The 26,014-nt window shown below is 46.2% G+C and overlaps 1 protein-coding gene across 1 annotated transcript in view; it reads left to right on the top strand.

The window, feature by feature from the left end:
• Nucleotides 1-26,014, top strand: part of ANKUB1 (ankyrin repeat and ubiquitin domain containing 1) — a 62,127-nt gene that overhangs the window by 29,888 nt on the left and 6,225 nt on the right. The window contains exons 4-5 of the mRNA XM_038751510.1: nucleotides 6,419-6,533; nucleotides 14,847-15,764. Of these exons, the coding sequence (XP_038607438.1) occupies nucleotides 6,419-6,533; nucleotides 14,847-15,764 (1,033 nt within the window). The remainder of the gene's footprint in view (nucleotides 1-6,418; nucleotides 6,534-14,846; nucleotides 15,765-26,014) is intronic.

Raw genomic sequence — 26,014 nt, 5'->3', positions numbered from 1 at the left:
TTGACAAATACTTAACAAGTACTTAACAAATACCATAAGTAGTAGACTTTTAGACTGTGAGCCAGCCCACTGTTGGGTAGGGACTGTCTCTATATGTTGCCAACTTGTACTTCCCAAGCGCTTAGTACAGTGCTCTGCACACAGTAAGGGCTCAATAAATACGATGATTGATTGATTGATTGATTGATAGTAGTAGCAGCAGTAATATTACTTAAGCACTGACTATGGGCAGAACATTGCACCAAACACTGAGAAAGTATACAGTTGGAATTAGACATGATCCCTGGCCCTCAAGGGCTCACAATCTGAAATTATAACCGTGGGAGAGGGGATTGACGACAGACCCACAAGGACCCCGAAAGACTAAGAAGCAGTGTGGTCTAGTGGATAGAACATGGCCCGGGGAGTCAGAAGGACCTGGGTTCGAATACCGCCCAGCTCCACAACTTGTCTGCTGTGTGACCCTGGATAATTCACTCCACTTCTCTGTGCCTCAGTTACCTCATCTGTAAAATGGGGATTAAGACAGTGAGCCCCATGCGGGACAGGGCTGCGTCCAACCCAATTTGTTTGTATCCACCCATGCACTTAGTATGGTGCTTGGCACATAATAAGTGCTTAACAAATACCACAATCATTATTATTATTGTTATTATTATTAGAAAGAGCATGGCCCTGGAAGTCAGAGGACCTGAGTTCTAATCCCAGCTCTTCCAATTGCCTGCCGTGTGACCTCGGGCAAGTCACTTCACTTCTCTGGGCCTCAGTTTCCTCATTGTAAAATGGGGATTCAGTAGTTGTTCTCCCTCCTACTTAGACAGTGAGCCCCACGTGGGTCAGGGACTGTACCCAACCTGATTATCCCCAGTCCTTAGTACAGTGTGAGGCACATAGTAAGTACCTAAATATACTAACTTTATTAGTAGTAGTAGTTAAAATGATAACAATAATAATAATAATAATAATAATAATAATAAACACTAAACCAACATAAAAATCTAGGACAAATACAAAGAAGCAGCCTGACCTAGTGGAAAGAGCAAGGACTGGGGAATCAGGAGTGATATGAGACACAGAGAAGCTGTGACTTGACCTTTAGCACATCGCTCAGTTTCTCTGTGCCTCAGTTTTCCTTATCTGTAAAAAAAGGAGTGAATATACCCATTCCCTTTGCACCTTAGATGTGAACCCTTTGTGGGACAGGGACTGTGTCTGACTATTTCTGCTTATATTGTATCTATCCCAGTGCCTAGTACAGCGCTTGCCACATAGTAAGTGCTTAATAAATACAATTATTGTTGCTAATATTATTTTCCTCTCCTCCTCCTCCTCCCCTCCCTCCCTCTGCCCTCCCCTAACCCCCTCCCCACAGCACTTGTATATATTTGTACATATTTATTACTCTATTTTATTTGTACATATAGTAAATATGTACAAATATTTATTTTATTAATAATGTGTAAATAGCTATAATTCTATTTATTCTGATGGTATTGACACCTGTCTACTTGGTTTTTTTTGTCTATCTCCCCTCTTCTAATAATAATAATAATGATGGTATTTGTTAAGCGCTTACTATGTGCAAAGCACTGTCCCCTTGTTGGGTAGGGACTGTCTCTGTTGCCGATTTGTACTTCCCAAGTGCTTAGTACAGTGCTCTGCACACAGTAAGCGCTCAATAAATGCAATTGAATGAATGAAGGAATGAATGAATATTCTCATTTCAAAGACAGTAAATGGTTTCCGACCGGAAGACACAAGGGGATTTTAGCAATGTTTTTCCTCTCCAAAAACATTTGTAAACGCGGCAACCACTTAGCGTAATGCACTGTATTAAGTGGTTGGGAAATACAGAAAAAAGTCATGCCCTGCACACAAGGAGCTATACTATAGATGATTGAGTGAATTGCTAAAGGAATATAAAGGCCTCATTATGAATCAGAGCCTCTAGGGAGTGATGCAAACCCCATTTTCCCCGCGTGTTTAAATGTTGCCTATAGAGTCCTTTTTTAGCTATTGGAGTTGTCATCCCCACGCTTTTTCGTGTGCTCCGGCATCCCTGAGAAGAGGGAACTGAGGCCCAGAGAAGTGACTTGCCCAAAGTCACCCAGCTGACAATTGGCGGAGCCGGGATTTGAACCCACGACCTCTGACTCCAAAGCCCGGGCCCTTTCCACTGAGCCACGCTGCTTCTCTACAAGAAAGACCTGGCGGATTGGGAGTCAGGGACGCCGTGAAGACTCCGGGGAGAGCTTTTGGGAACGACAAGGAGCTTCCAGATTTACTATTCTACGTGTTTGCCACTGATGCCATCCTGGCCACATCGACGAGCTGCACCCGTTCGGTCTATCCCTGGGACATCGTCGTCCAGAGAGTCAGCTCCGAGCTCTTCTTCGACAAGAGAGACAACTCTGACTTCGACCGCAAGCTCCTAATGGGCAGGGATCAGGTCTAGCAACTCCACTGCGTGACTCAGTGGATAGAGGATATTCTACGTATTGTATTTGGTTAATATGTTTGGTTTTGTTGTCTGTCTCCCCCTTCTAGACTGCGAGCCCGCTGTTGGGTAGGGACCGTCTCTATATGTTGCCAACTTGTACTTCCCAAGCGCTCTGCACACAGTAAGCGCTCAATAAATACGATTGAATGAATGAATGAATCCATACGCGATCACCAATAAACCAGAAGCACACTGTGCGTTTGTTTGGCCTAAACTGTGGTCACCGTGATGGTGGCCAGGGCAGAGACGCAATCTTAAAGCATCCAACTCCGCCTTAAGCCTTGCCCCTTTTCCACTAGATGAATTACAGCTGAGGTCACCCCTGTTTCTTCTCCTTGTTCAGATAGGGGTGTGACTCGCCCAAGGTGCGTTTGATTGGGTTATCGGTGTGACTGGGCTATTTCTTTAATAACGATAATAATGGCATTTGTTAAGTGCTTACTACGTGCAAGGCACTCTTCTAAGAGATGGCAGCCACGCCCTGGTTTTTGTTTTTATTTGGGGCATCTGTCCCCGTCTTTTATGTTGGTTTAGTATTTATTATTATTATTGATAGTAATATTATCAATATTATTATTAATAATAATAATAATAATCCTCCACCTAGTAGAAAGGGTGGATTTCCATCTCCCTCATAAGCTGATTGTTTCTTTCTGATTCGTTTGGAACATCTGCCAATCATGAAATTCTGATGCAAATGCAGGTGGGAGGGGAGGGCTGAAAAGCGGCATGGCCTAGCGGATGGAGCACAGGACTGGGTTCTAATCCTGCCTCTGCTGCCTGTCTGCTGGGTGACCTTGGGCAAGCCACTTAACTTCTCCACGTGTCGGATATTTCTGTAAAATGGGGATTGAGACTACGGGCCCCATGTGGGACACGGACTGTGGCCTCCCCCTTCTAGACTGTGAGCCCGCTGTTGGGTTGGGACCGTCTCTATATGTTGCCAACTTGGACTTCCCAAGCGCTTAGTTCAGTGCTCTGCACACAGTAAGTTCTCAATAAATATGATTGAATGAATGAATGCACACAGTAAGCGCTCAATAAATATGATTATTTATGATTATTTATTTATTTATCATTATAAATAAATTGTTTATTATTTATTTATTTATTATTATTATTATTTATGAATATTATTTATTTATGTCTGCCCCTCCTCCCCCCTCCATCCCCCCGCCTTATCTCCTTCCCTTCCCCACAGCACCTGTATATATGTTTGCATGTATTTATTACTCTATTCATTTATTTATTTTACTTGTACATATTCTATTTATTTTATTTCGTTAATACGTTTTGTTTTGTTCTCCGTCTCCCCCTTCTAGACTGTGAGCCCGCTGTTGGGTAGGGACCGTCTCTATGCGTTGCCAACTTGTCCTTCCCAAGCGCTTAGTCCAGTGCTCTGCACACAGTAAGCATTTAATAAATACGATTGAATGAATGAATGATTGAATGAATGAATGGAACCCCGATTAGCTTGTATCTACCTCAGACTGACTGAATGAATGAAACCCCAATTAGCTTGTATCTACCTCAGACTGACTGAATGAATGAAACCCCGATTAGCTTGTATCTACCTCAGACTGAATGAATGAATGAAACCCCGATTAGCTTGTATCTACCTCAGACTGACTGAATGAATGAAACCCCGATTAGCTTGTATCTACCTCAGACTGAATGAATGAATGAAACCCCGATTAGCTTGTATCTACCTCAGACTGAATGAATGAATGAAACCCCGATTAGCTTGTATCTACCTCAGACTGAATGAATGAATGAAACCCCGATCAGCTTGTATCCCAACTCCACCACATGTCTGCTGTGTGATCTTGGGCAAGTCACTTAACTTCTCTGGGCCTCAGTTACCTCATCTGTAAAATGGGGATTAAGACTGTGAGCCCCACATGGGACAACCTGATCACCCTGTATCCTCCCCAGCGCTTAGAACAGTGCTTTGCACATAGTAAGCACTTAAGAAATGCCAATTATTATTATTATTATTATTATCTACCTCAGACTGAATGAATGAATGAATCCCCAATTAGCTTGTATCTACCTCAGACTGAATGAATGAATGAAACCCCAATTAGCTTGTATCTACCTCAGACTGAATGAATGAATGAAACCCCGATTAGCTTGTATCTATCTCAGACTGAATGAATGAATGAAACCCCGATTAGCTTGTATCTACCTCAGACTGAATGAATGAATGAAACCCCGATTAGCTTGTATCTACCTCAGACTGAATGAATGAATGAAACCCCGATTAGCTTGTATCTACCTCAGACTGAATGAATGAATGAAACCCCGATTAGCTTGTATCTACCTCAGACTGAATGAATGAATGAAACCCCGATTAGCTTGTATCTACCTCAGACTGAATGAATGAATGAAACCCCGATTAGCTTGTATCTACCTCAGACTGAATGAATGAATGAAACCCCGATTAGCTTGTATCTACCTCAGACTGACTGAATGAATGAAACCCCGATTAGCTTGTATCTACCTCAGACTGAATGAATGAATGAAACCCCGATTAGCTTGTATCTACCTCAGACTGAATGAATGAATGAAACCCCGATTAGCTTGTATCTACCTCAGACTGACTGAATGAATGAAACCCCGATTAGCTTGTATCTACCTCAGACTGACTGAATGAATGAAACCCCGATTAGCTTGTATCTACCTCAGACTGAATGAATGAATGAAACCCCGATCAGCTTGTATCCCAACTCCACCACATGTCTGCTGTGTGATCTTGGGCAAGTCACTTAACTTCTCTGGGCCTCAGTTACCTCATCTGTAAAATGGGGATTAAGACTGTGAGCCCCACATGGGACAACCTGATCACCCTGTATCCTCCCCAGCGCTTAGAACAGTGCTTTGCACATAGTAAGCACTTAAGAAATGCCAATTATTATTATTATTATTATTATCTACCTCAGACTGAATGAATGAATGAATCCCCAATTAGCTTGTATCTACCTCAGACTGAATGAATGAATGAAACCCCAATTAGCTTGTATCTACCTCAGACTGAATGAATGAATGAAACCCCGATTAGCTTGTATCTACCTCAGACTGAATGAATGAATGAACCCCCAATTAGCTTGTATCTACCTCAGACTGAATGAATGAATGAAACCCCAATTAGCTTGTATCTACCTCAGACTGAATGAATGAATGAAACCCCGATTAGCTTGTATCTACCTCAGACTGAATGAATGAATGAAACCCCGATTAGCTTGTATCTACCTCAGACTGACTGAATGAATGAAACCCCGATTAGCTTGTATCTACCTCAGACTGAATGAATGAATGAAACCCCGATTAGCTTGTATCTACCTCAGACTGACTGAATGAATGAAACCCCGATTGGCTTGTATCTACCTCAGACTGAATGAATGAATGAAACCCCAATTAGCTTGTATCTACCTCAGACTGACTGAATGAATGAAACCCCAATTAGCTTGTATCTACCTCAGACTGAATGAATGAATGAATGAAACCCCGATTAGCTTGTATCTACCTCAGACTGACTGAATGAATGAAACCCCGATTAGCTTGTATCTACCTCAGCACTTGATGCGGTGCCTGACACATGGTAAGCGCGCTTCACAAATTCCATAAAAAGAATCCAATTTCCCGGAGAGGACCCAGCCTAGCGGGAGGGATGTGGGAGAGGGTGGAGCTACCATCCCGCAATCAATCCACCAATCAATCGTATTTATTGAGCGCTTACTATGTGCAGAGCACTGTACTAAGCGCTTGGGAAGTACAAATTGGCAACATACAGAGACAGTCCCTACCCAACAGTGGGCTTACAGTCTAAAAGGGGGAGACAGGGAACAAAACCAAAACCCGCAAGAGGTCCTCCACCAGGTCTTTCCAGCCCCAACTGTGCGCCCACTCTATCTCCAGGCACAACCCTTCGGCTGGACGTGTGGGATGGCTGGAAAGAATTTCTGGCTGGCTGTCTTTTAGGCCGGAAGCTTGAGGCTCAGCGCTACCTAGCAGAAGAGGAACCCGTACTCAAGTAAGGCATCTCGAAACGGATTCTAAGTGAACGAACACTCCCCCTTCCCCCTAAAATGACCACATCCCAATAGTCTGGTTCCTCAACAACCTCTAATACCGGTCTACTGTCCGCTTTGTTCCTGTTGAAAATCACAGAGAAGCAGTGTGGCCTAGTGGATAGGGCACGGGCCCGGGAGTCCAAAAGACTTGGACTCTAATCGTGGCTCCGCCACTTAATAATGATGGCATTTGTTAAGCGCTTACTATGTGCCAAGCACTGTTCTAAGCGCTGGGGGAGATACAAGGTCATCAGGTTGTCCCACGTGGGGCTCAGAGTCTTCATCAGATGAGGTAAGCAGTGTGGCTCGGTGGAAAGAGCACGGGCTTTGGAGTCAGGGGTCACGCCAATTGTCAGCTGTGTGCCTTTGGGTGAGTCACTGCACTTCTCTGGGCCTCAGTTCCCTCATCTGGAAAATGGGGATTTAGACTGTGAGCCCCCCCGTGGGACAACCTGATCACCTTGTAACCTCCCCGGGGCTTAGAACAGTGCTTTACACTTAGTAAGCAGAAGCAGCGTGGCTCAGTGGAAAGAGCCCGGGCTTTGGAGTCAGAGATCGTGGGTTCAAATCCCGGCTCTGTCACTTGTCAGCTGTGCGGCTTTGGGCAAGTCACTTCACTTCTCTGGGCCTCAGTTCCCTCATCTGTAAAATGGGGACGAAGACTGTGAGTCCCACGTGGGACAACCTGATTACCTTGTATCTACCCCAGCGCTTATTTATTTTGCTTGTACATATCTATTCTATTTATTTTATTTTGTTAGTATGTTTGGTTTTGTTCTCTGTCTCCCCCTTTTAGACTGTGAGCCCACTGTTGGGTAGGGACTGTCTCTATATGTGTTGCCAACTTGTCCTTCCCAAGCGCTTAGTACAGTGCTCTGCACACAGTAAGCACTCAATAAATATGATTGATGATGATGATGATGATATCTATTCTATTTATTTTATTTTGTTAGTATGTTTGATTTTGTTCTCTGTCTCCCCCTTTTAAACTGTGAGCCCACTGTTGGGTAGGGACTGTCTCTATATGTTGCCAACTTGTACTTCCCAAGTGCTTAGTACAGTGCTCTGCACACAGTAAGCGCTCAATAAATATGATTGATGATGATAGTAAGCACTTAACAAATACCAACATTATTATTATTATAAATGCCATCATTATTATTTATTATTAAATGACCGCATCCAAATAGTCTGGTTCCTCAACAACCTCTGATACTGACCTAGACTGTGAGCCCGTTGTTGGGTAGGGACCGTCTCTATACGTTGCCAACTTGTACTTCCCAAGCGCTTAGTACAGTGCTCTGCACACAGTAAGTGCTCAATAAATATGATTGAATGAATGAATGAATGAATCTGTCCGCTTTTCTCTGTTCCTGTTGAAAATCATAGAGAAGCAGTGTGGCCTAGTAGATGGGGAAATGCGCCTGGGAGTCTGAAAGACTTGGGTTCTAATCACGGCTCTGCCATGTAATAATTATGGTATCTGTTAAGCGCTTACTATGTGCCAAGCACTGTTCTAAGCGCTGGGGGAGATACAATGTCATCAGGTCATCCCATGTGGGGCTCACAGTCTAATCAGATGAGGTAACTGAGGCCCAGAGAAGTTGAGTGACTTGCCCAAAGTCACGCAGCTGATAAGTGACAGAGCCGGGATTAGAACCCACGACCTCGGACTCCCAAGCCCGGGCGCTTTCCACTGAGCCGCCCTTGCCGGCTGTGTGACCTTAGGCAAGTTGCTTTACTTCAGGCATGTCGCTTTACTTCTCTGGGCCTCAGTTACCTCATCTGCAAAATGGGGATTAAGACCGTGACTGTGCCCAACTTCCCCTCTAGACTGTAAGATCGTTGTGGGCAAAGAATGTGTCTGGTGATTGTTATATTGTACTCTCCCAAGTGCTTAGTACAGTGCTCTGCACAAAGTAAGCACTAAATTAATATGACTGAATGAACTGAATGAATCTACCCGAGTGCTTAGTATAATGCCTGGAGGAACAAATTACTTTTTAAAAAATGATGTTAAAGGGATGCTGCTGGTAAAGGAGGATGTTAGGAGTTTGGTTTGTGCAGAGATGTTCCCTGTTGCAAAGCACGCTGCGCTCAATTCTGGCACCTGCTAGCTACAGTGAACCTTCACTCACCTTAAAAGGCTGATTCTGTTTCGGTTTAGATGTCAGGAGATTTTAAGACATGTCTAAAAAAGCACCCAAACCACCTCAAGCAGCCTTTTCCTGATGTCTTCTTGTTTGGGGAAAGCGTCGCTTGTCTTCTCTTCACCAGTCCAGCTGCATCACCCAGCACGTTTGGATTGTTATTTGGGAAAAGATGAGTGGGAAAGGCAAATAACTCCAAGTGGGAAAAGGAAAGCCTACCTTGAAAAGCAGCACGGGCCTGGAAATCAGAAGGACTTGGGTTCTGCTTCGGGCTCTGCCACTCGTCCGCTGTGTGACCCTGGGCAAGTCACTTCATTTCTCTGTGCATCAGTTACCCCATCTGTAAAACGGCGATGAAGACCTGTGAGCCCCATATGGGACGTGGACTGTGTTCAACCTGATTAGCTGATATCTACCCCAGCGCTTAGTACAGTGCCTGACCCATAGGAAGTATTAAACGAATACCAAAAATAATTAATAATAATAATAATAGTAATTCCAAGTAGTAGGTGTTCGGAGATGCTGGCAGCAGCCAGACCAGCCCAGAAATCAGAAACGGGGAAAGGTTTTGCCCTCCTTAAGTGGAGGGATTTTCAGGATTGGAACGTCAAGAGGCCTGGCACTCCCTCCCTTCTCAAATCTGCCAATTCCTCTCCCAAAGCCTTACCGAAGGCCCATCTCCTCCAAGAGGCCTTCCCAGACTAAGCCCCACTTTTCCTCATCTCCCCCTCCCTTCCGCATCACCCTGACTCACTCCCTTTGCTCTTCCCCCTCTCCCCGCCCCACAGCGCTTACGTATATCTCTGTAATTTTATTTCTACTGATGTCTGTCTTGTTTTGTTGTCTGTCTCCCCCCCTCTAATAATAATAATGGCATTTGTTAAGAGCTTACTATGTGCGAAACACTGTTCTAAGCACTGAGGGGGATACAATGGGGATCCCTGAGGGGGAGCACTGAGGGGGATTCCCTGGCGTGGAATACCCTCCCTCCGCACATCCGCCAAGCTAGCTCTCTTCCTCCCTTCAAAGCCCTACTGAGAGCTCACCTCCTCCAGGAGGCCTTCCCACACTCAGCCCCCTCCTTCCTCTCCCTCTCCTCCCCCGCCCTACCTCCTTCCCCTCAACACAGCACCTGTATATATACTTGTACAGATTTAGCACGCTATTTATTTTACTCGTACATATTTGCTATTCTATTTATTATACTTTGTTAATACGTTTTGTTTTGTTGTCTGTCTCCCCGTTCTAGACTGTGAGCCCACTGTTGGGTAGGGACCGTCTCTGTATGTTGCCAACTTGGACTTCCCAAGCGCTTAGTACAGTGCTCTGCACACAGTAAGCGCTCAATAAATACGATTGAATGAATGAATGAATTTACTATTCTATTTAATATACTTTGTTAATATGTTTTGTTTTGTTGTCTGTCTCCCCCTTCTAGACTGTGAGCCCGCTGTTGGGTAGGGACCGTCTCTATATGTTGCCAACTTGTACTTCCCAAGTGCTTAGTACAGTGCTCTGCACACAGTAAGCGCTCAATAAATACGATTGAATGCATGAATGAATGAATGTGGGGCTCACAGTCTTCACCCCCATTTTACAGATGAGGTAACTGAGGCTCAGAGAAGTGAAGTGACCTGCCCAAAGTCACACAGATGACACGTGGCAGAGCCGGGATTAGAACCCATGACCTCTGACTCCCAAGCCAGAGCTCTTTCCACTGAGCCATGCTGCTTCTCTATACAGTAAGCTCACTGTTGGCAGGGATTGCCCCTCATTCATTCAATCACATTTATTGAGCACTTACTGTGTGCAGAGTATTGCTATATTGTACTTTTCCAAGTGCTTACTACAGTGCTCTGCACACAGTAAGCGCTCAATAAATACCATGGCTCAGTGAAACAAGCACGGGCTTTGGAGTCAGAGGTCATGGGTTCGAATCCCTGCCCCACCAATTAGCTGTGTGACTTTGGGCAAGTCAGTTAACTTCTCGGAGCCTCAGTTCCCTCCTCTGTAAAATGGGGATGAAGACTGTGAGCCCCACGTGGGACAACCTCATCACCTTGTATCCCCCCCAGCGCTTAGAACAGTGCTTTGCACATAGTAAGCGCTTAACAAATGCCATCATTATTAATAAATACGACTGAATTGAATTGAAGAGGCAAGCTCAAAAACAGATAGGCCTTGACTGGGAGAAGCACATTATTTCAGCAAGGAACTCTTTTTAAGTGCCAACAATGGGAAGACACAGCATGGCCTAGTGGAAAGAGCATGGAGTCAGAGGACCTGGATTCTAGTCCTCGATCCACCGCTTGCCCGCTGTGTGACCTTGGGCTAGTCACTTAATTTCTCTGGGCCTCAGTTTCCTCATCATCATCATCAACAACATCAACGGTATTTCTTGAATGCTTCCTTTATGCAGAACACTAAACGAAGCGCTTGGGAGAGTACACTACAATAAAGTCTTCTCTGACCACAGTGAGCTTACAATTTAGAGGGGGAGACAGACGTTAATATAAATAAATCATTTATAATCTGTAAAATAGGGATTCAATACCTATTCCCCCTCATACTTAGACTGAGAGCCCCACGTGGGACAGGGACTGTGTCCACCTGATTATATTGACCCTGTTCCAGTGCTTACCACATAGTTAGTGTCTAACAAATACCACAATTTTCATTCATTCATTCATTCATTCAATTGTATTTATTGAGCGCTTACTGTGTGCAGAGCACTGTACTAAGCGCTTGGGAAGTCCAAGTTGGCAACATATAGAGACGGTCCCTACCCAACAGTGGGCTCACAGTCTAGAAGACTTTAATTTTAAATTTTAATTAAATTTTAATTTTAATATTGTAGGGGTAGCTCATTGTGGGAAGGGATTTTAAATTTTAATTAAATTTCTATTTTAATATTGTAGGGGTAGCTCATTGTGGGCAGGGAACGTGTCTACCAACTCTTTTATATTGTACTCTCCCATGGGCTTAGTGCAATGCTCTACACATTGATTGACTGATTGATTGACGGGGGGTGGCGAGTACTTACAACCTTTTGCGTCCAGACTCGATAGCGTAGACAGGCGCACTGTCTACATCGTGACAGTCAAGAAGAAAGTGCAGATTGCTATAAGTGACAATCTCTGAATGTCCGCTGAAGAGTATCTTAGAGGAGAAAATGAATCAAATTGAAATATCCTGTTTCTGACCTGAACGGTAATGCTTTTCTAAGGCTCAAAAGCTAACCCGTTATCCCAACAATCCAGCAGATGGTAGTCTTCAATCTGATTCTGCACAGCACGCTCTCATCATTTCATTCATTCATTCGTTCAATCGTCTTTACTGAGCGCTTACTGTGTGCACAGCAATCGATCAATCAATCAATCGTATTTATTGAGCGCTTACTGTGTGCAGAGCACTGTACTAAGCCCTTGGGAAGTACAAGTTGGCAACACTTAGAGACGGTCCCTACCCAACAGTGGGCTCACAGCACTGTACTAAGCGCTTGGAAAGTACAATTCGGCAACAGATAGAGACGATCCCCACCCAACAACGGGCTCACAGTCCAGAAGACTCATTTGTCAGGACACAGTACTGAGTTATTTAGAACCCTGGGCCTTTGGAAATATCCAATGGCATATAATAATAATAATAATTGTGGTGCTTATTATTATTATTATTAATAATAATAATAATGGAATTTATTAAGCGCTTATTATGTGCCAAGCACTGTTCTAAGCGTTGGGGAGGTTACAAGGTAATCAGGTTGTCCCATGTGGGGCTCACAGTCCTCATCCCCATTTTACAGATGAGGTAACTGAGGCCCAGAGAAGTTAAGTGACTTGCCCAAAGTCACACAGCTGACAATTGGCGGAGCTAGGAATTGAACCCATGATCTCTGACTCCAAATCCCATGCTCTTTCCACTGAGCCACGCTGCTTCTCTTCTCAAGTGCTTCTCTTATTAAGCACTTACTATATGCCAGGTATTGCTCTAAGCAGTGGGGTAGATACAAGATAATCGGTTTGGACACAGTCCCTGTCCCAAATGGGGGCTCACGGTCTTAATTCCCATTTTACAGATGAGGTAACTGAGGCCCAGGGAAGTGAAGTGACTTGCCCAGGGTCACACAGCAGACAAGTGGCAGAGCCGGGATTAGAACCCAGGTCCTTCTGACTCCCAGGACTATGCTCTCTATCCACTATCCACTCATTCTAGGCAGGGAATGTGTCTGTTAATTATTATATTGTACTCTCCCAAGCGCTTAATACAGTGCTCTGCACACCGTAAGTGTTCAATAAATACGACTGAATGAATGCTTATCTACTGAGTGTTTACTATGTGCAGAGCACTGTACTATGCAATTGGAGGAGTACAATACAACAGGGAGGGTGGAGAGGTTCCATGCCCAAAAATGAGCTTACAGTCCAAAAGATATCGTGTGATTTTTTTTGTTTTCTAGCAGGCCACCCCTCTCAGGGTCAAACCTGGAGAGCTTGCAGTCCTCTACCAGTCTCGGCTACGGGAGGGAGAGTCAAGCCGAGGCCTACCCTCTGTGTCCATTCTATTTATTTTATTTTGTTAATATGTTTGGTTTTGTTCTCTGTCTCCCCCTTCTAGACTGTGAGCCCGCTGTTGGGTAGGGACCGTCTCTATACGTTGCCAACTTGTACTTCCCAAGCGCTTAGTACAGTGCTCTGCACACAGTAAGCGCTCAATAAATACGATTGATTGATTGATTGATTACCCATTCCATTCCCAGCTTGGCCGGTGGCTAGCGGGCGGAAGGCAATCTGCTACATGTCAAAATTCACCGTGCTGGGCAGTAACGGCGTGGGGGAGAGTCGAGGGCGGAGAGTCGAGTTTACTGCGTGGAAGGAGACAACGATAAACCACTTCTGTATTTTGACCAAGAAAACTCTGTGGATCACTACCGGCACGATCGTAGATGGAGAGCGGGGCGGTCTGGGAGGGATGTGTCCGTGGGGTCGCTATGGGTTGGAGACAACTCGACGGCATAAGACAAGACGAGCAGGCCACACGCTTGAAGTGAAAATTCGGGTGCTGAATAATGGAATCTGAGGATTGCTACATTGGATTTTTATAAGAAAGAAAGCAGTGAAACGCCTGCTAATAATAATAATGATAGTACTTGTGAAACACTTACTATGTGCCAGGTCTGCAATCGTTCTGGTAGTGTATGTAGAGAATTTTCTTGGTAAATATACAGAAGTGGTTTACCGTTGCCTCCTTCGGCGCAATAAGCTCGAGTCTCCGCCCTTGACTCTCTCCTAGGCCGCTGCTGCCCAGCACGGGTGAGTTTTGACTTGTAGCTGATTGCCAGTCACTCGCTAGCCACTGGCCAAGCTGGGAATTCATTCATTCGTTCATTCAATCGTATTTATTGAGCGCTTACTGTGTGCAGAGCACTGTACTAAGCGCTGGGGAAGGACGAGTTGGCAACATATAGAGACGGTCCCTACCCAACAGTGGGCTCACACTCTAGAAGGGGGAGAATGGAATGGGTAGGCCTCCGCTTGACTCTCCCTCCCGTAGCCAAGACTCCCCACAGCACCTGTATATATGTATATATGTTTGTACATATTTATTACTCTATTTATTGATTTATTTTACTTGTACCTATCTATTCTATTTATTTTATTTTGTTAGTATGTTTGGGTTTGTTCTCTGTCTCCCCCTTTTAGACTGTGAGCCCACTGGTGGGTAGGGACTGTCTCTATATGTTGCCAATTTGTACTTCCCAAGCGCTTAGTACAGTGCTCTGCACATAGTAAGTGCTCAATAAATATGATTGATGATGATGATGATGGTAGAGGACTGGAAACTCTCCGGGGGTGATTCTGAGAGGGATAGAGGGAAAAGCAGGTGCCGGATTATTTTCACGGGGGTAGTTTGGGTTTGGCCGAGTAGGGTCAATTTAAAAGAGTGTGTTTTCATTCATTCATTCAATCGTATTTATTGAGCGCTTCCTGTGTGCAGAGCACTGTACTAAGCGCTTGGGAAGTACCAGTTGGCATCATATAGAGACGGTCCCTACTGAACAATCGGTGCCGCGTACCGCGTCAGTTGACGAACTCACAATCTTCTCCCCCCGTGTCCTTCACGCAGTTATCAGAAGAGGGTAGCACTTTACATCGCCGCATTTCACGGGCACGTCGAGCTTACCGAATGGCTCCTGAAGCAGGGGGCGAGGCCTAACGAACCAGTCGGCGTTCACCCTTATCGAGAATGGTGTCACGAGACCCATCACCCGGATGTCACCAAGTGCCCCGTCCACGCGGCTGCCGAGAAAGGCCAACTGCTGATCCTTAAGGCCTTCGTCAACCACAGCGCGCTCTGCCTGGAGTGCCCAAACGCGGAGGGTCAGGTTCCACTCCCCCTGGCCATCAAAAACAAGCGGAAGGACTGCGTGTTGTATCTGGCGGCCAAGATGCGGTCCGTGGTTTCGTTTTCGAAAATTTCCGTCCCCATGAGAATCTACGTCGGGCTGAAACGATGGCTTCTCCGGGCGCAGAGTCGCATCCCGACTCCGAAGCGGCCTAGCGGATCGCGCGGGGCGCGGGTCGGGGACGTCATTTTGGTGGACGGTTTCACGGAGCCTAGGATGACTTCCAGAGGGAAGCCGAAGGCCGTGAGCCCCGTCGGCCTAAAGGCTTCCAAACTGCTGAGAATCCTCGAGCGAACCCAAGGTCTCAGGGTGGGGAATCCCTGCGGGGCTTCCCGGCGGGATCTTCGCGAGGAAACCCTCCGACTGCCTCCGGTTGAAGAGGGCCCCGAGATGCCCGAACTGCAAAGAAGGCAGGCAAGGAGTAAGAAACAGAAGGCAGACTTCACCACCGGGATCAAGGATGGGAGCTTCGATAGCGTTCCTCTTCCCCCGCTTTCAAGACGTGGACATTCCCAGGCTCCTTTATACTCTCCCTCCCGCAACGCTGCTCTTTTCCTGAATTCCTCCCTCAAATCTTTCTCTGAACACAGTGGGAAGACGCCAAGAGAGAATGCCATCTACTGCTTAGCTGCCGCAAGGTACTTCATTCGTTCATTCAATCGGATTTATTGAGCGCTTACTGTGCACGGAGCACTGTACTGAGCGCTTGGGAGAGTACAACCTAATAATAAACCGATACAACCCTTGCCCACAACGAGCTTATAGTCCCTGTGCGTACGTGGGAGAGGCGGATCTCTAGAGCTGAGGCAGTGGGACCCTGTTGTATTTCTTACTCTAGGCCGTGCTGTCCGCGATCAACCCGCCAGTCGATCAGTGGTGTTTATCGAGCGCAGCGCACTGTACTAGACGCTTGGGAGAGTACAGCATAACAGAGTCGGTAGACACATTCCCTGCCCACAAGGAGCTTACAGTCTTAGAGGAGGAGATTGGCATTTATATCCATAAATAAATACCGGAAAGGGAGATAAAGGCTGAGGGGTTCTAGGGTGAGGTGAATAAACTGTGCACATCCAAGTGCTAGAGAAAGGGACTGGGGGAAGAGGAAATGAGGGCTTAGGAGGGCTTCCCTTCCTCTTGGAAGAAATGGGTGGAATAACCTTGGACCTCTGGATGTCTGCAAGATACGGGGACGCGCTACTTCAGTGCATAGGCCCAGCTTCCCTGTTCTCCCGTCGCCTCGTTCCCTGCGACGTCATCGCGTTGATGTTACCTTGCAGGAATGCGCAACATCTCATAATGGCATCATGCGTGATACAGCGTGAGAGCCCAGGATAACGAATGATAATAAAAGTAATAGTGGTTTGTGTTTAGTGCTTACTATGTGCCGAGCACTGTACTAAGCCCTGGGGTAGATACAAGATAATCAATCAATCAATCAATCAATCAATCAATCGTATTTATTGAGCGCTTACTGTGTGCAGAGCACTGTACTAAGCGCTTGGGAAGTACAAGTTGGCAACATATAGAGACAGCCCCTATCCAACAGAGGGCTCACACTCTAGAAGGGGGAGACAGACAAGAAGACAAAACATATTAACAAAATAAAATGAATAGAATAGATATGTACAGGTAAAATAAATAAATAGAGTAATAAATATGTACAAACATATATACATATATACAGGTGATATACATATATACAGGTGTAATCCCGGCTCCGCCACTTGTCAGCTGTGTGACCTTGGGCAAGCCACTTAACTTCTCTGTGCCTCAGTTACCTCATCTGTAAAATGGGGATGGAAACTGTGAGCCCCAAGTGGGACAACCCGATCACCTTGTAGCCCCCCCAGCGCTTAGAACAGTGCTTTGTACCTAGTGAGCGCTTAACAGATACCACCATTATTATTATTCACTGCTCTGGGGCTCAGTTCCCTCCTTTGTAAAATGGGGATTAGGACTCTGAGCCCCATCGGATCATCATCATCATCATCGATCGTATTTACTGAGCGCTTACTGTGTGCAGAGCACTGTACTAAGCGCTTGGGAAGTACAAGTTGGCAACATATAGAGACAGTCCCTACCCAACAGCGGGCTCACAGTCTAGAAGGGGGAGACAGAGAACAAAACCAAACATATTAACAAAATAAAATAAATAGAATAGATATGTACAAGAAAAATAAATAGAGTAATAAATATGTACAAACATATATACATATATACAGGTGCTGTGGGGAAGGGATTGCCTTGTAACCTCTGCATCTCTCAACTCTACCCTTTCTACTCAGCTAGACTCACTCGCTCCCCTTTCCCTTCGCCGCTCTCGCACCACTAACCCACAGCCCTGGATCACTGCCACTGTCCGCCTCCTTCGCTCTTATGCTCGAGCTGCCGAACGCTGCTGGCGAAAGTCTAAACACCATGCCAACCTCATTCACTTCAAGTTTATCCTTTCCTGCCTTAACTCAGCCCTCTCCTCGGCCAGACAAAACTACTTCTCCTTCCTTATTGACACCCATGCACATCATCCCCGTCTGCTCATCCGTACATTTAACTCCCTTCTCAGGCCCCTGGTTCCTTTCCTCCCCCTTCTCCTTCCCTCACTCGCAACGATCTGGCCTCCTATTTCATTAATAAAATTAAATCCACCAGGTCTGAGCACCCCAAAGTCACTCCCCCACTTCTCCAACTCCCCAGCTCTCAACCCTCTCCGCTACTCTCCCATCCTTCCCAGCAGTATCCTCAGAGGAGCTCTCCTCCCTCCTCTCTAGTGCTACTCTGGCCACGTGTGCTTCTGACCCCATTCCCTCTCATCTTATGAAATCTCTCACTCCGTCCCTCCTCCCCTCCTTAACTTCCATCTGCAACCGCTCACTCTCCACTGGTTCCTTCCCCTCTGCCTTCAAACATGCCCATGTCTCTTCCATCCTAAAAAACCCCTCTCTTGACCCCACCTCACCTTCTAGTTATCGTCCCATATCCCTCCTACCATTCCTTTCCAAACTCCTTGAACGAGTTGTCTACACGAGCTGCCTAGAATTCCTCAACACCAACTCTCTCCTCGACCCCCTCCAGTCTGGCTTCCGTCCCCTACATTCCACGGAAACTGCCCTCTCAAAGGTCACCAATGACCTCCTGCTTGCCAAATCCAACGGCTCCTACTCTGTCCTAATCCTCCTCGACCTCTCAGCAGCCTTCGACACTGTGGCCCACCCCCTTCTTCTCAACACGCTATCTGACCTTGGCTTCACAGACTCCGTCCTCTCCTGGTTCTCCTCTTACCTCTCCGGTCGTTCTTTCTCAGTCTCTTTTGCAGGCTCCTCCTCCCCCTCCCATTCTCTCACTGTGGGGGTTCCCCAAGGTTCAGTGCTTGGTCCCCTTCTGTTCTCGATCTACACTCACTCCCTTGGTGACCTCATTCGCTCCCACGGCTTCAACTATCATCTCTACGCTGATGACACCCAACTCTACATCTCTGCCCCTGCTCTCTCCCCCTCCCTCCAGGCTCGCATTTCCGCCTGCCTTCAGGACATCTCCATCTGGATGTCCGCCCGCCACCTAAAGCTTAACATGTCGAAGACTGAGCTCCTTGTTTTCCCTCCCAAACCCTGCCCTCTCCCTGACTTTCCCATCTCTGTTGACGGCACTACCATCCTTCCCGTCTCACAAGCCCGCATCCTTGGTGTCATCCTCGACTCCGCTCTCTCATTCACCCCTCACATCCAAGCCGTCACCAAAACCTGCCGGTCTCAGCTCCGCAACATTGCCAAGCTCCGCCCTTTCCTCTCCATCCCAACTGCTACCCTGCTCATTCAAGCTGTCATCCTATCCCGTCTGGACTACTGCATCAGCCTTCTCTCTGATCTCCCATCCTCGTGTCTCTCTCCACTTCAATCCATACTTCATGCTGCCACCCGGATTATCTTTGTCCAGAAACGCTCTGGGCATATCACTCCCCTCCTCAAAAATCTCCAGTGGCTACCAATCAATCTGCGCATCAGGCAGAAACTCCTCACCCTGGGCTTCAAGGCTGTCCATCCCCTCGCCCCCTCCTACCTCACCTCCCTTGTCTCCTTCTACAGCCCAGTCCACACTCTCCGCTCCTCCACCGCTGATCTCCTCACCGTACCTCGCTCTCGCCTGTCCCGCCTGTCCCGTACTTCCCAAGCGATTAGTACAGTGCTCTGCACATAGTAAGCGCTCAATAAATACGATTGATGATGATGATGATCGCTTCATAAAATCAGCTCCCACATCGGACTTACAGTCTAAATAGGAGGGAGAACAAGTAGTAATTCCCCGTTTTACAATAGAGGGAACTGAGGCTCAGAGAAGTGAAGTGACAAGGTCACACAGCAGCCCAGTGACAGAGCTAGGATGAGCATCCATGTACCGTAATAATAATAGCAACAATAATAATAATAATGGTACTTGTTAAGCACTGACTAAGTGCCAAGCTCCGTTCTAAGTGCTGGGGTAGATTCAATTGTTCATTCATTCAGTCGTATTTATTGAGCGCTTACTGTGTGCAGGGCGCTGTACTAAGCACTTGGGAAGTACAAGTTGGCAGCATATAGAGACGGTCCCTACCCAGCAGCAGGCTCACGGTCTAGAAGGGGGAGACAGACGACAAAACAAAACATGTGGACAGGTGTCAAGTCATCAGAATCAATAGAAGTAAAGCTAGATGCACATCATTAACAAAATAAATAGAATAGTAAATATGGACAAGTAAAATAAATAGAGTAATAAATCTGTACGAACGTATATACAGGTGCTGTGGGGAGGGGAAGGAGGTAGGCAGGGGGGATGGGGAAGGGGAGAGGAAAAAGGGGGCTCAGTGTGGGAAGGCCTCGAGTTAGTCAAGCCCTGTCCCACATAGGGCTCCCAGTCTTAATTCCCATTTTACAGAGGGGGTAACTGAGGCCCAAAGAAGTGAGGTGTCTTGCCCAAGGTCACACAGCAGACATGTGGCAGAGTCGGGATTAGAACCCAAAGCCGTCTGACTCCCAAGCACGCGCTCTGTCCACTAAGCAGTGCTGCTTCTTTGATGAAATGCTGTCATTCACTAGTCCGTTCAAATACCCAAGTCTTGAGAGATCCTCCAGAGGCATCTTGAGGAGAAGCAGTGTGGCTCAGTGACAAAAACAAGGGCTTGGGAGTCAGACGTCATGGGTTCTAATCCCGGCTCCGCCGCTTGCCAACTGTGTGACTTTGGGCAAGTCACTTCACTTCTCTGGGCCTCAGTTCCCTCATCTGTAAAATGGGGATTAAGACTGTGAGACCCGCGTGGGATAACCTGATCACCTTGCATCCTCCCCAGAGTTTAGAACAGTGCTTGGCATATAGTAACCACTTAACAAATACCATTATTTTTAAGCGCTTAATACAGTGCTCTGCACACAGTAAGCGCTCAATAAATACGATTGAATGAATGAATCTCGACCCCCGTTCATGATGATGATGGTGATGATGATGGTATTTGTTACGCTGAGCACTGTTCTAAGTGCTGGGGGAGATACAAGGTAATCAGGTTGTCCCACGTGGGGCTCGCCGTCTTAATCCCCATTTTACAGATGAGGTAACTGAGGCCCAGAGAATAATAATGGCATTTATTAAGCGCTTACCAAGTGCAAAGCACTGTTCTAAGCACTGGGGAGGTTACAAGGTGATCAGGTTGTTCCACGGGGGGGCTTACAGTCTTAATCCCCATTTTCCAGATGAGATAACTGAGGCCCAGAGAAGTGAAGTGACTTGCCCAAAGTCACACAGCTGACAAGCGGCGGAGCCGGGATTTGAACCTATGACCCCCGACTCCAAAGCCCGGGCTCTTTCCACTGAGCCACGCTGCTTCCCCTGGGATCGATGAGGAGGCCCCAGGGAGGTGAAAGCAAAGTGTTGTGACAGCTGTCCCCTTGTCCTGGCCGCCTGTCCCTATCAGAGAACGAGAGTTTGTTCATTCATTCAATCGTATTTATTGAGCACTTACTGTGTGCAGAGCACTGGACTAAGCGCTTGGGAAGTACAAGTTGGCAACGTATAGAGACGGTTCTTCCTCTGGGACCGTTGCTCGTCACAGAGCTGTGTTGGTTCCTTCCCAGGGAGTTGGAGATTGTAACTTACTCATTCTAGTATTTTCCCAGTCATCAATATTGTTCAGCCTCATTAAGGTCACTTTTTTATGGTGTTTGTTAAGCACTTACTAGGTACCAGGAATTGTAATAATAATAATGATAATAATTGTATTTGTTCATTCATTCAATCAGATTTACTGAGTGCTTACGGTGTACAGAACACCGCACTATGCGCTTGAAAAGTACAATTCGGCAACGAATAGAGACGATCCCTACTCAACAACGGGCTCACAGTCTAGAAGACAGGGTCTCTTCCTATGTGCCCAGCACTGTTCTAAGCGCTGGAATAGATTCAAGGTGATTAGATTGTCCCTTGTGTGGCTCCCAGTCTTCATCCCCATTTTACAGATGAGGGAACTGAGGCCCAGAGAAGTGAAGTCATGATGGCTGGTCTCCATCTATCAGGTTCTTCTTTTTCCCTTTTTAAAACTGGACCAAACATGTGCCCTGTTCCAATCCTCAAGGACTTACGTTGTCCTGGGATTTTGAGGAAATCATCATCATCATCATCAATCGTATTTATTGAGCGCTTACTGTGTGCAGAGCACTGTACTAAGCGCTTGGGAAGTCCAAGTTGGCAACATCTAGAGACAGTCCCTACCCAACAGTGGGCTCACAGTCTAAAAGGGGGAGACAGAGAACAAAACCAAACAGACTAACAAAATAAAATAAATAGAATAGATAAGTACAAGTATAGTAAATAAATAAATAAATAGAGTAATAAATATGTACAAACATATATACATATATACAGGTATATACAGGTGTATATATACAGGTATATATACATATACACAGGAAATCAAGACAGTGGCTCCAAAGTTACATCAAGAAAGGGCACATCAATCAATCAGTCATATTTATTGAATTCATTCATTCATTCAATTAGTTATTGAGCGCTTACTGTATGCAGAGCACTGTACTAAGCGCTTGAATGCAGTGTGTGGAGCTCTGTACTACTACTAATAATAATGATGGCATTTGTTCATCCATTCATTCATTCAATCGTATTTATTAAGCGCTTACTGTGTGCAGAGTGCTTGGGAAGTACAAGTCGGCAACATATAGAGATGGTCCCTACCCAACAATGGGCTTTTTAAGCATTTACTATGTGCAAAGCACTGTTCTAAGCGCTGGGGTGGATACAAAGGTGATCAGGTTGTCCCATGGGAGCTCACAGTCTTCATCCCCATTTTACAGATGAAGGAACTGAAGCACAGAGAAGTGAAGTGACTTGCCCAAAGTCACACAGCTGACAAGTGGCGGAGCTGGGATTGGAACCCATGACCTCCGACTCCCAAGCCCGGGCTCTTTCCACTAAGCCACGCTGCCTCTCTCTAAGCACATAAGAGAGTGTAACATAACAGATGATATCATTCGTTCATTCAACTGTATTTGTTGAATGCTGACTGTGAGCAAATCACTGTACTAAGCACTTGGGAGAGTACAGTGTGGCTCAGTGGAAAGAGTCCGGCCTTTGGAGTCAGAGGTCATGGGTTCAAATCCTGCCTCCGCCAATTGTCAGCTGTATGACTTTGGGCAAATCACTTCACTTCTCTGGGCCTCAGTTCCCTCATCTGTAAAGTGGGGGTGAAGACTGTGAGCCCCCCGTGGGACAGCCTGATCACCCTGTAACCTCCCCAGCGCTTAAGACAGTGCTTTGCACATAGTAAGCGGTTAATAAATGCCATTATTACTATTATTATCATTATTATTACACTATAACATGTTTCCTCCCTTCAATAAGCTTACGGTCTAGAGGACAAGCTGCAGCAGATAGAGCTGTTCTGATTACATCAACCTCTCTGTCTAAACTAGTTTCCTTTCTTCCCTGCCCTGGCAAATTTATTTATTAATTTATTTTACTTGTACATATCTATTCTATTTATTTTATTTTGTTAGTATGTTTGGTTTTGTTCTCTGTCTCCCCCTTCTAGACTGTGAGCCTGCTGTTGGGTAGGGACCGTCTCTAGATGTTGCCAACTTGTACTTCCCAAGCACTTAGTACAGTGCTCTGCACACAGTAAGCGCTCAATAAATACGATTGATGATGATGAAATGAAAGCTTGAGAAGCAGAGCGGCCTAGTGGATAGAGCACGGGCCTGGGCATCAGAAGGACTCAGGTTCTAATCCTGGCTCTGCCACTTATCTGTTGGGTGACCCTGTGCAAAGTCACTTAACTTCTTTGTACCTCAGTTACCTCATCTGTAAAATGGGGAATAAAGCTGTGGGACATGGACTGTGTTCAGGCATTTTGTATCTACCCCAGCACTTAGTACAGTGCTCGGCACATCCTCAAAAATCTCCAGTGGCTACCAATCAATCTGCGCATCAGGCAGAAACTCCTCACCCTGAGCTTCAAGGCTGTCCATCCCCTGGCCCCCTCCTACCTCCCCTCCCTTCTCTCCTAGCCCGCACCCTCCGCTCCACTGCCGCTAACCTCCTCACTGGGCCTCGTTCTCGCCCGTCCCACCGTCGACCCCCGGCCCACGTCCTCCCCCTGGCCCAGGATGCCCTCCCTCCGCACATCTGCCAAGCTAGCTCTTTTCCTCCCTTCAAAGCCCTACTGAGAGCTCACCTCCTCCAGGAGGCCTTCCCACACTGAGCCTCCATTTTCCTCTCCTCCTCCCCATCCCCCCTCTGCCCTACCTCCTTCCCCTCCCCACAGCCCTTGTATATATATATTTGTACAGATTTATTACTGTTTATTTTACTTGTACATATTTACTATTCTATTTATTTTGTTAATGATGTGCCTCTAGCTTTACTTCTATTTATTCTGATGACTTGACACCTGTCTACATGTTTTGTTTTGTTGTCTGTCTCCCCCTTCTAGACTGTGAGCCTGTTGTTGAGTAGGGACCGTCTCTCTATGTTGCCAACTTGGACTTCCCAAGCGCTTAGTCCAGTGCTCTGCACACAGTAAGCGCTCAATAAATACGATTGAATGAATGAATGAATGAATGTTGCCGACTTGTACTTCCCAAGTGCTTAGTACAGTGCTCTGCAGACAGTAAGTGCTCAATAAATACGATTGAATGACTGAATGAATGAATGTTGCCGACTTGTACTTCCCAAGTGCTTTGCACAGTGCTCTGCACACAGTAAGCGCTCAATAAATACGATTGAATGAATGAATGAATGAATGTTGCCGACTTGTACTTCCCAAGTGCTTCGCACAGATCTCTGCACACAGTAAGCGCTCAATAAATACGATTGAATGAATGAGCATAGCATTCATGCATTCAGTAGTAGCTATTGAATGCTTACTCAATAAATAAATAAAGCGCTCAATAAATACGATTGAATGAATGAACATAGCATTCATGCATTCAGTAGTAGCTATTGAATGCTTGCCGTGTGCAGAGCACTGTACTAAGCACTGGGGAAAGTACGCTACAACAATAAATGGTGACATTCCCTGCTCGCAACGAGCTCACAGTCTAGAGTGGGGAAGACAGACTTCAACGCAAATATATAAAATTACAGATAGGTACATAAGTGCTTTGGGGCTGCCAGCTTGTACTTCCCAAGTGCTTAGTCCAGTGCTCTGCACACATTAAGCACTCAATAAATACGATTGATTGATTGATTGATTGATTTTGATAGATTGATTGGGAGTGGGGAAGAGCAAAGGGATAAATAAAATTAAAGATATGTACGTGAGTGCTTTGGGGCTAGAAGGGGAACAGAGCAAAGGGAGTCAGGGTGACACAGATGGGAGGGGAAGATGAGGAAAAGTGGGGCTTAGTCTGGGAAGGCCTCTGGAGGAGATGGGCCTTCAGTAAGGGTTTGAAGAGAGGGAGAGGGATTGTCTAGTGGATTTGAGGAGGGAGGGCATTCCAGGCCAGAGGTAGGACGTGGGCCGGGGGTCGACGGTAGGACAGGAGAGATGGAGGCACAGTGAGAAGGTTAGCACCAGAGGAGCGGAGTGTGTGGGCTGGGTTGTAGAAGGAGAGAAGTGAGGCAAGGTGGCCGGTGGGCAAGACAATGGAGAGGAGTTTTTGTTTGATATAGAGGTAGCTGGGCAACCACTGGAGTTTTTTGAGGAGCAGGTTGACGTTTCCAGAACGTTTTCGTAGAAAAGCGACTTGACAAATACCGTTAAAAAAAAAAAGTCCTTATTCTGGTCCATTGATCCGATTTGATCTCTGAGCCGAAAGGCAAAAGAAGGAAATACCTTCACTTTTTCACAATCAACTGACATCAGCTTCCCCTTCAGTGTGTTTTCACCAGAGAGGAAAGAACAAAGAACCTCAAACACTCGAGACAACTTGGCAGACGAGGGAAGGGCTTGATTCATTCGTTCAATCGTACTTATTGAGCGCTTACTGGGTGCAGAGTTTCCTCATCATCATCAATCGTATTTATTGAGCGCTTACTGTGTGCAGAGCACTGTACTAAGTGCTTGGGAAGTACAAGTTGGCAACATAGCTTGCCAACAGAGCTAGACTGAGTGACAAATTCTGTCACAATAAATTTGGAAGTTAGGAAATCTAGACTGAATGGAGCAGAGCTACAAACAGAACAGAAGCAGCGTGGCTCAGTGGCTCAGTGGAAAGAGCCCGGGCTTTGGAGTCAGAGGTTGTGGGTTCAAATCCCGGCTCTGCCAATTGCCAGCTGTGTGACTTGGGGCAAGTCACTTAACTCCTCTGGGCCTCAGTTACCTCGTCTGTATAAAATGGGGATTTTATACTTGTCCCCCTCTCCTTCCCCCCCATCTTACCTCCTTCCCTTCCCCACAGCACCTGTATAT

Source organism: Tachyglossus aculeatus, chromosome 1 (assembly GCF_015852505.1).
Source record: "Tachyglossus aculeatus isolate mTacAcu1 chromosome 1, mTacAcu1.pri, whole genome shotgun sequence".
NCBI lineage: Eukaryota > Metazoa > Chordata > Mammalia > Monotremata > Tachyglossidae > Tachyglossus > Tachyglossus aculeatus.
The sequence above is the reverse complement of the archived record's forward strand: the minus strand, read 5'-3'. Positions and strand labels throughout refer to the sequence as shown.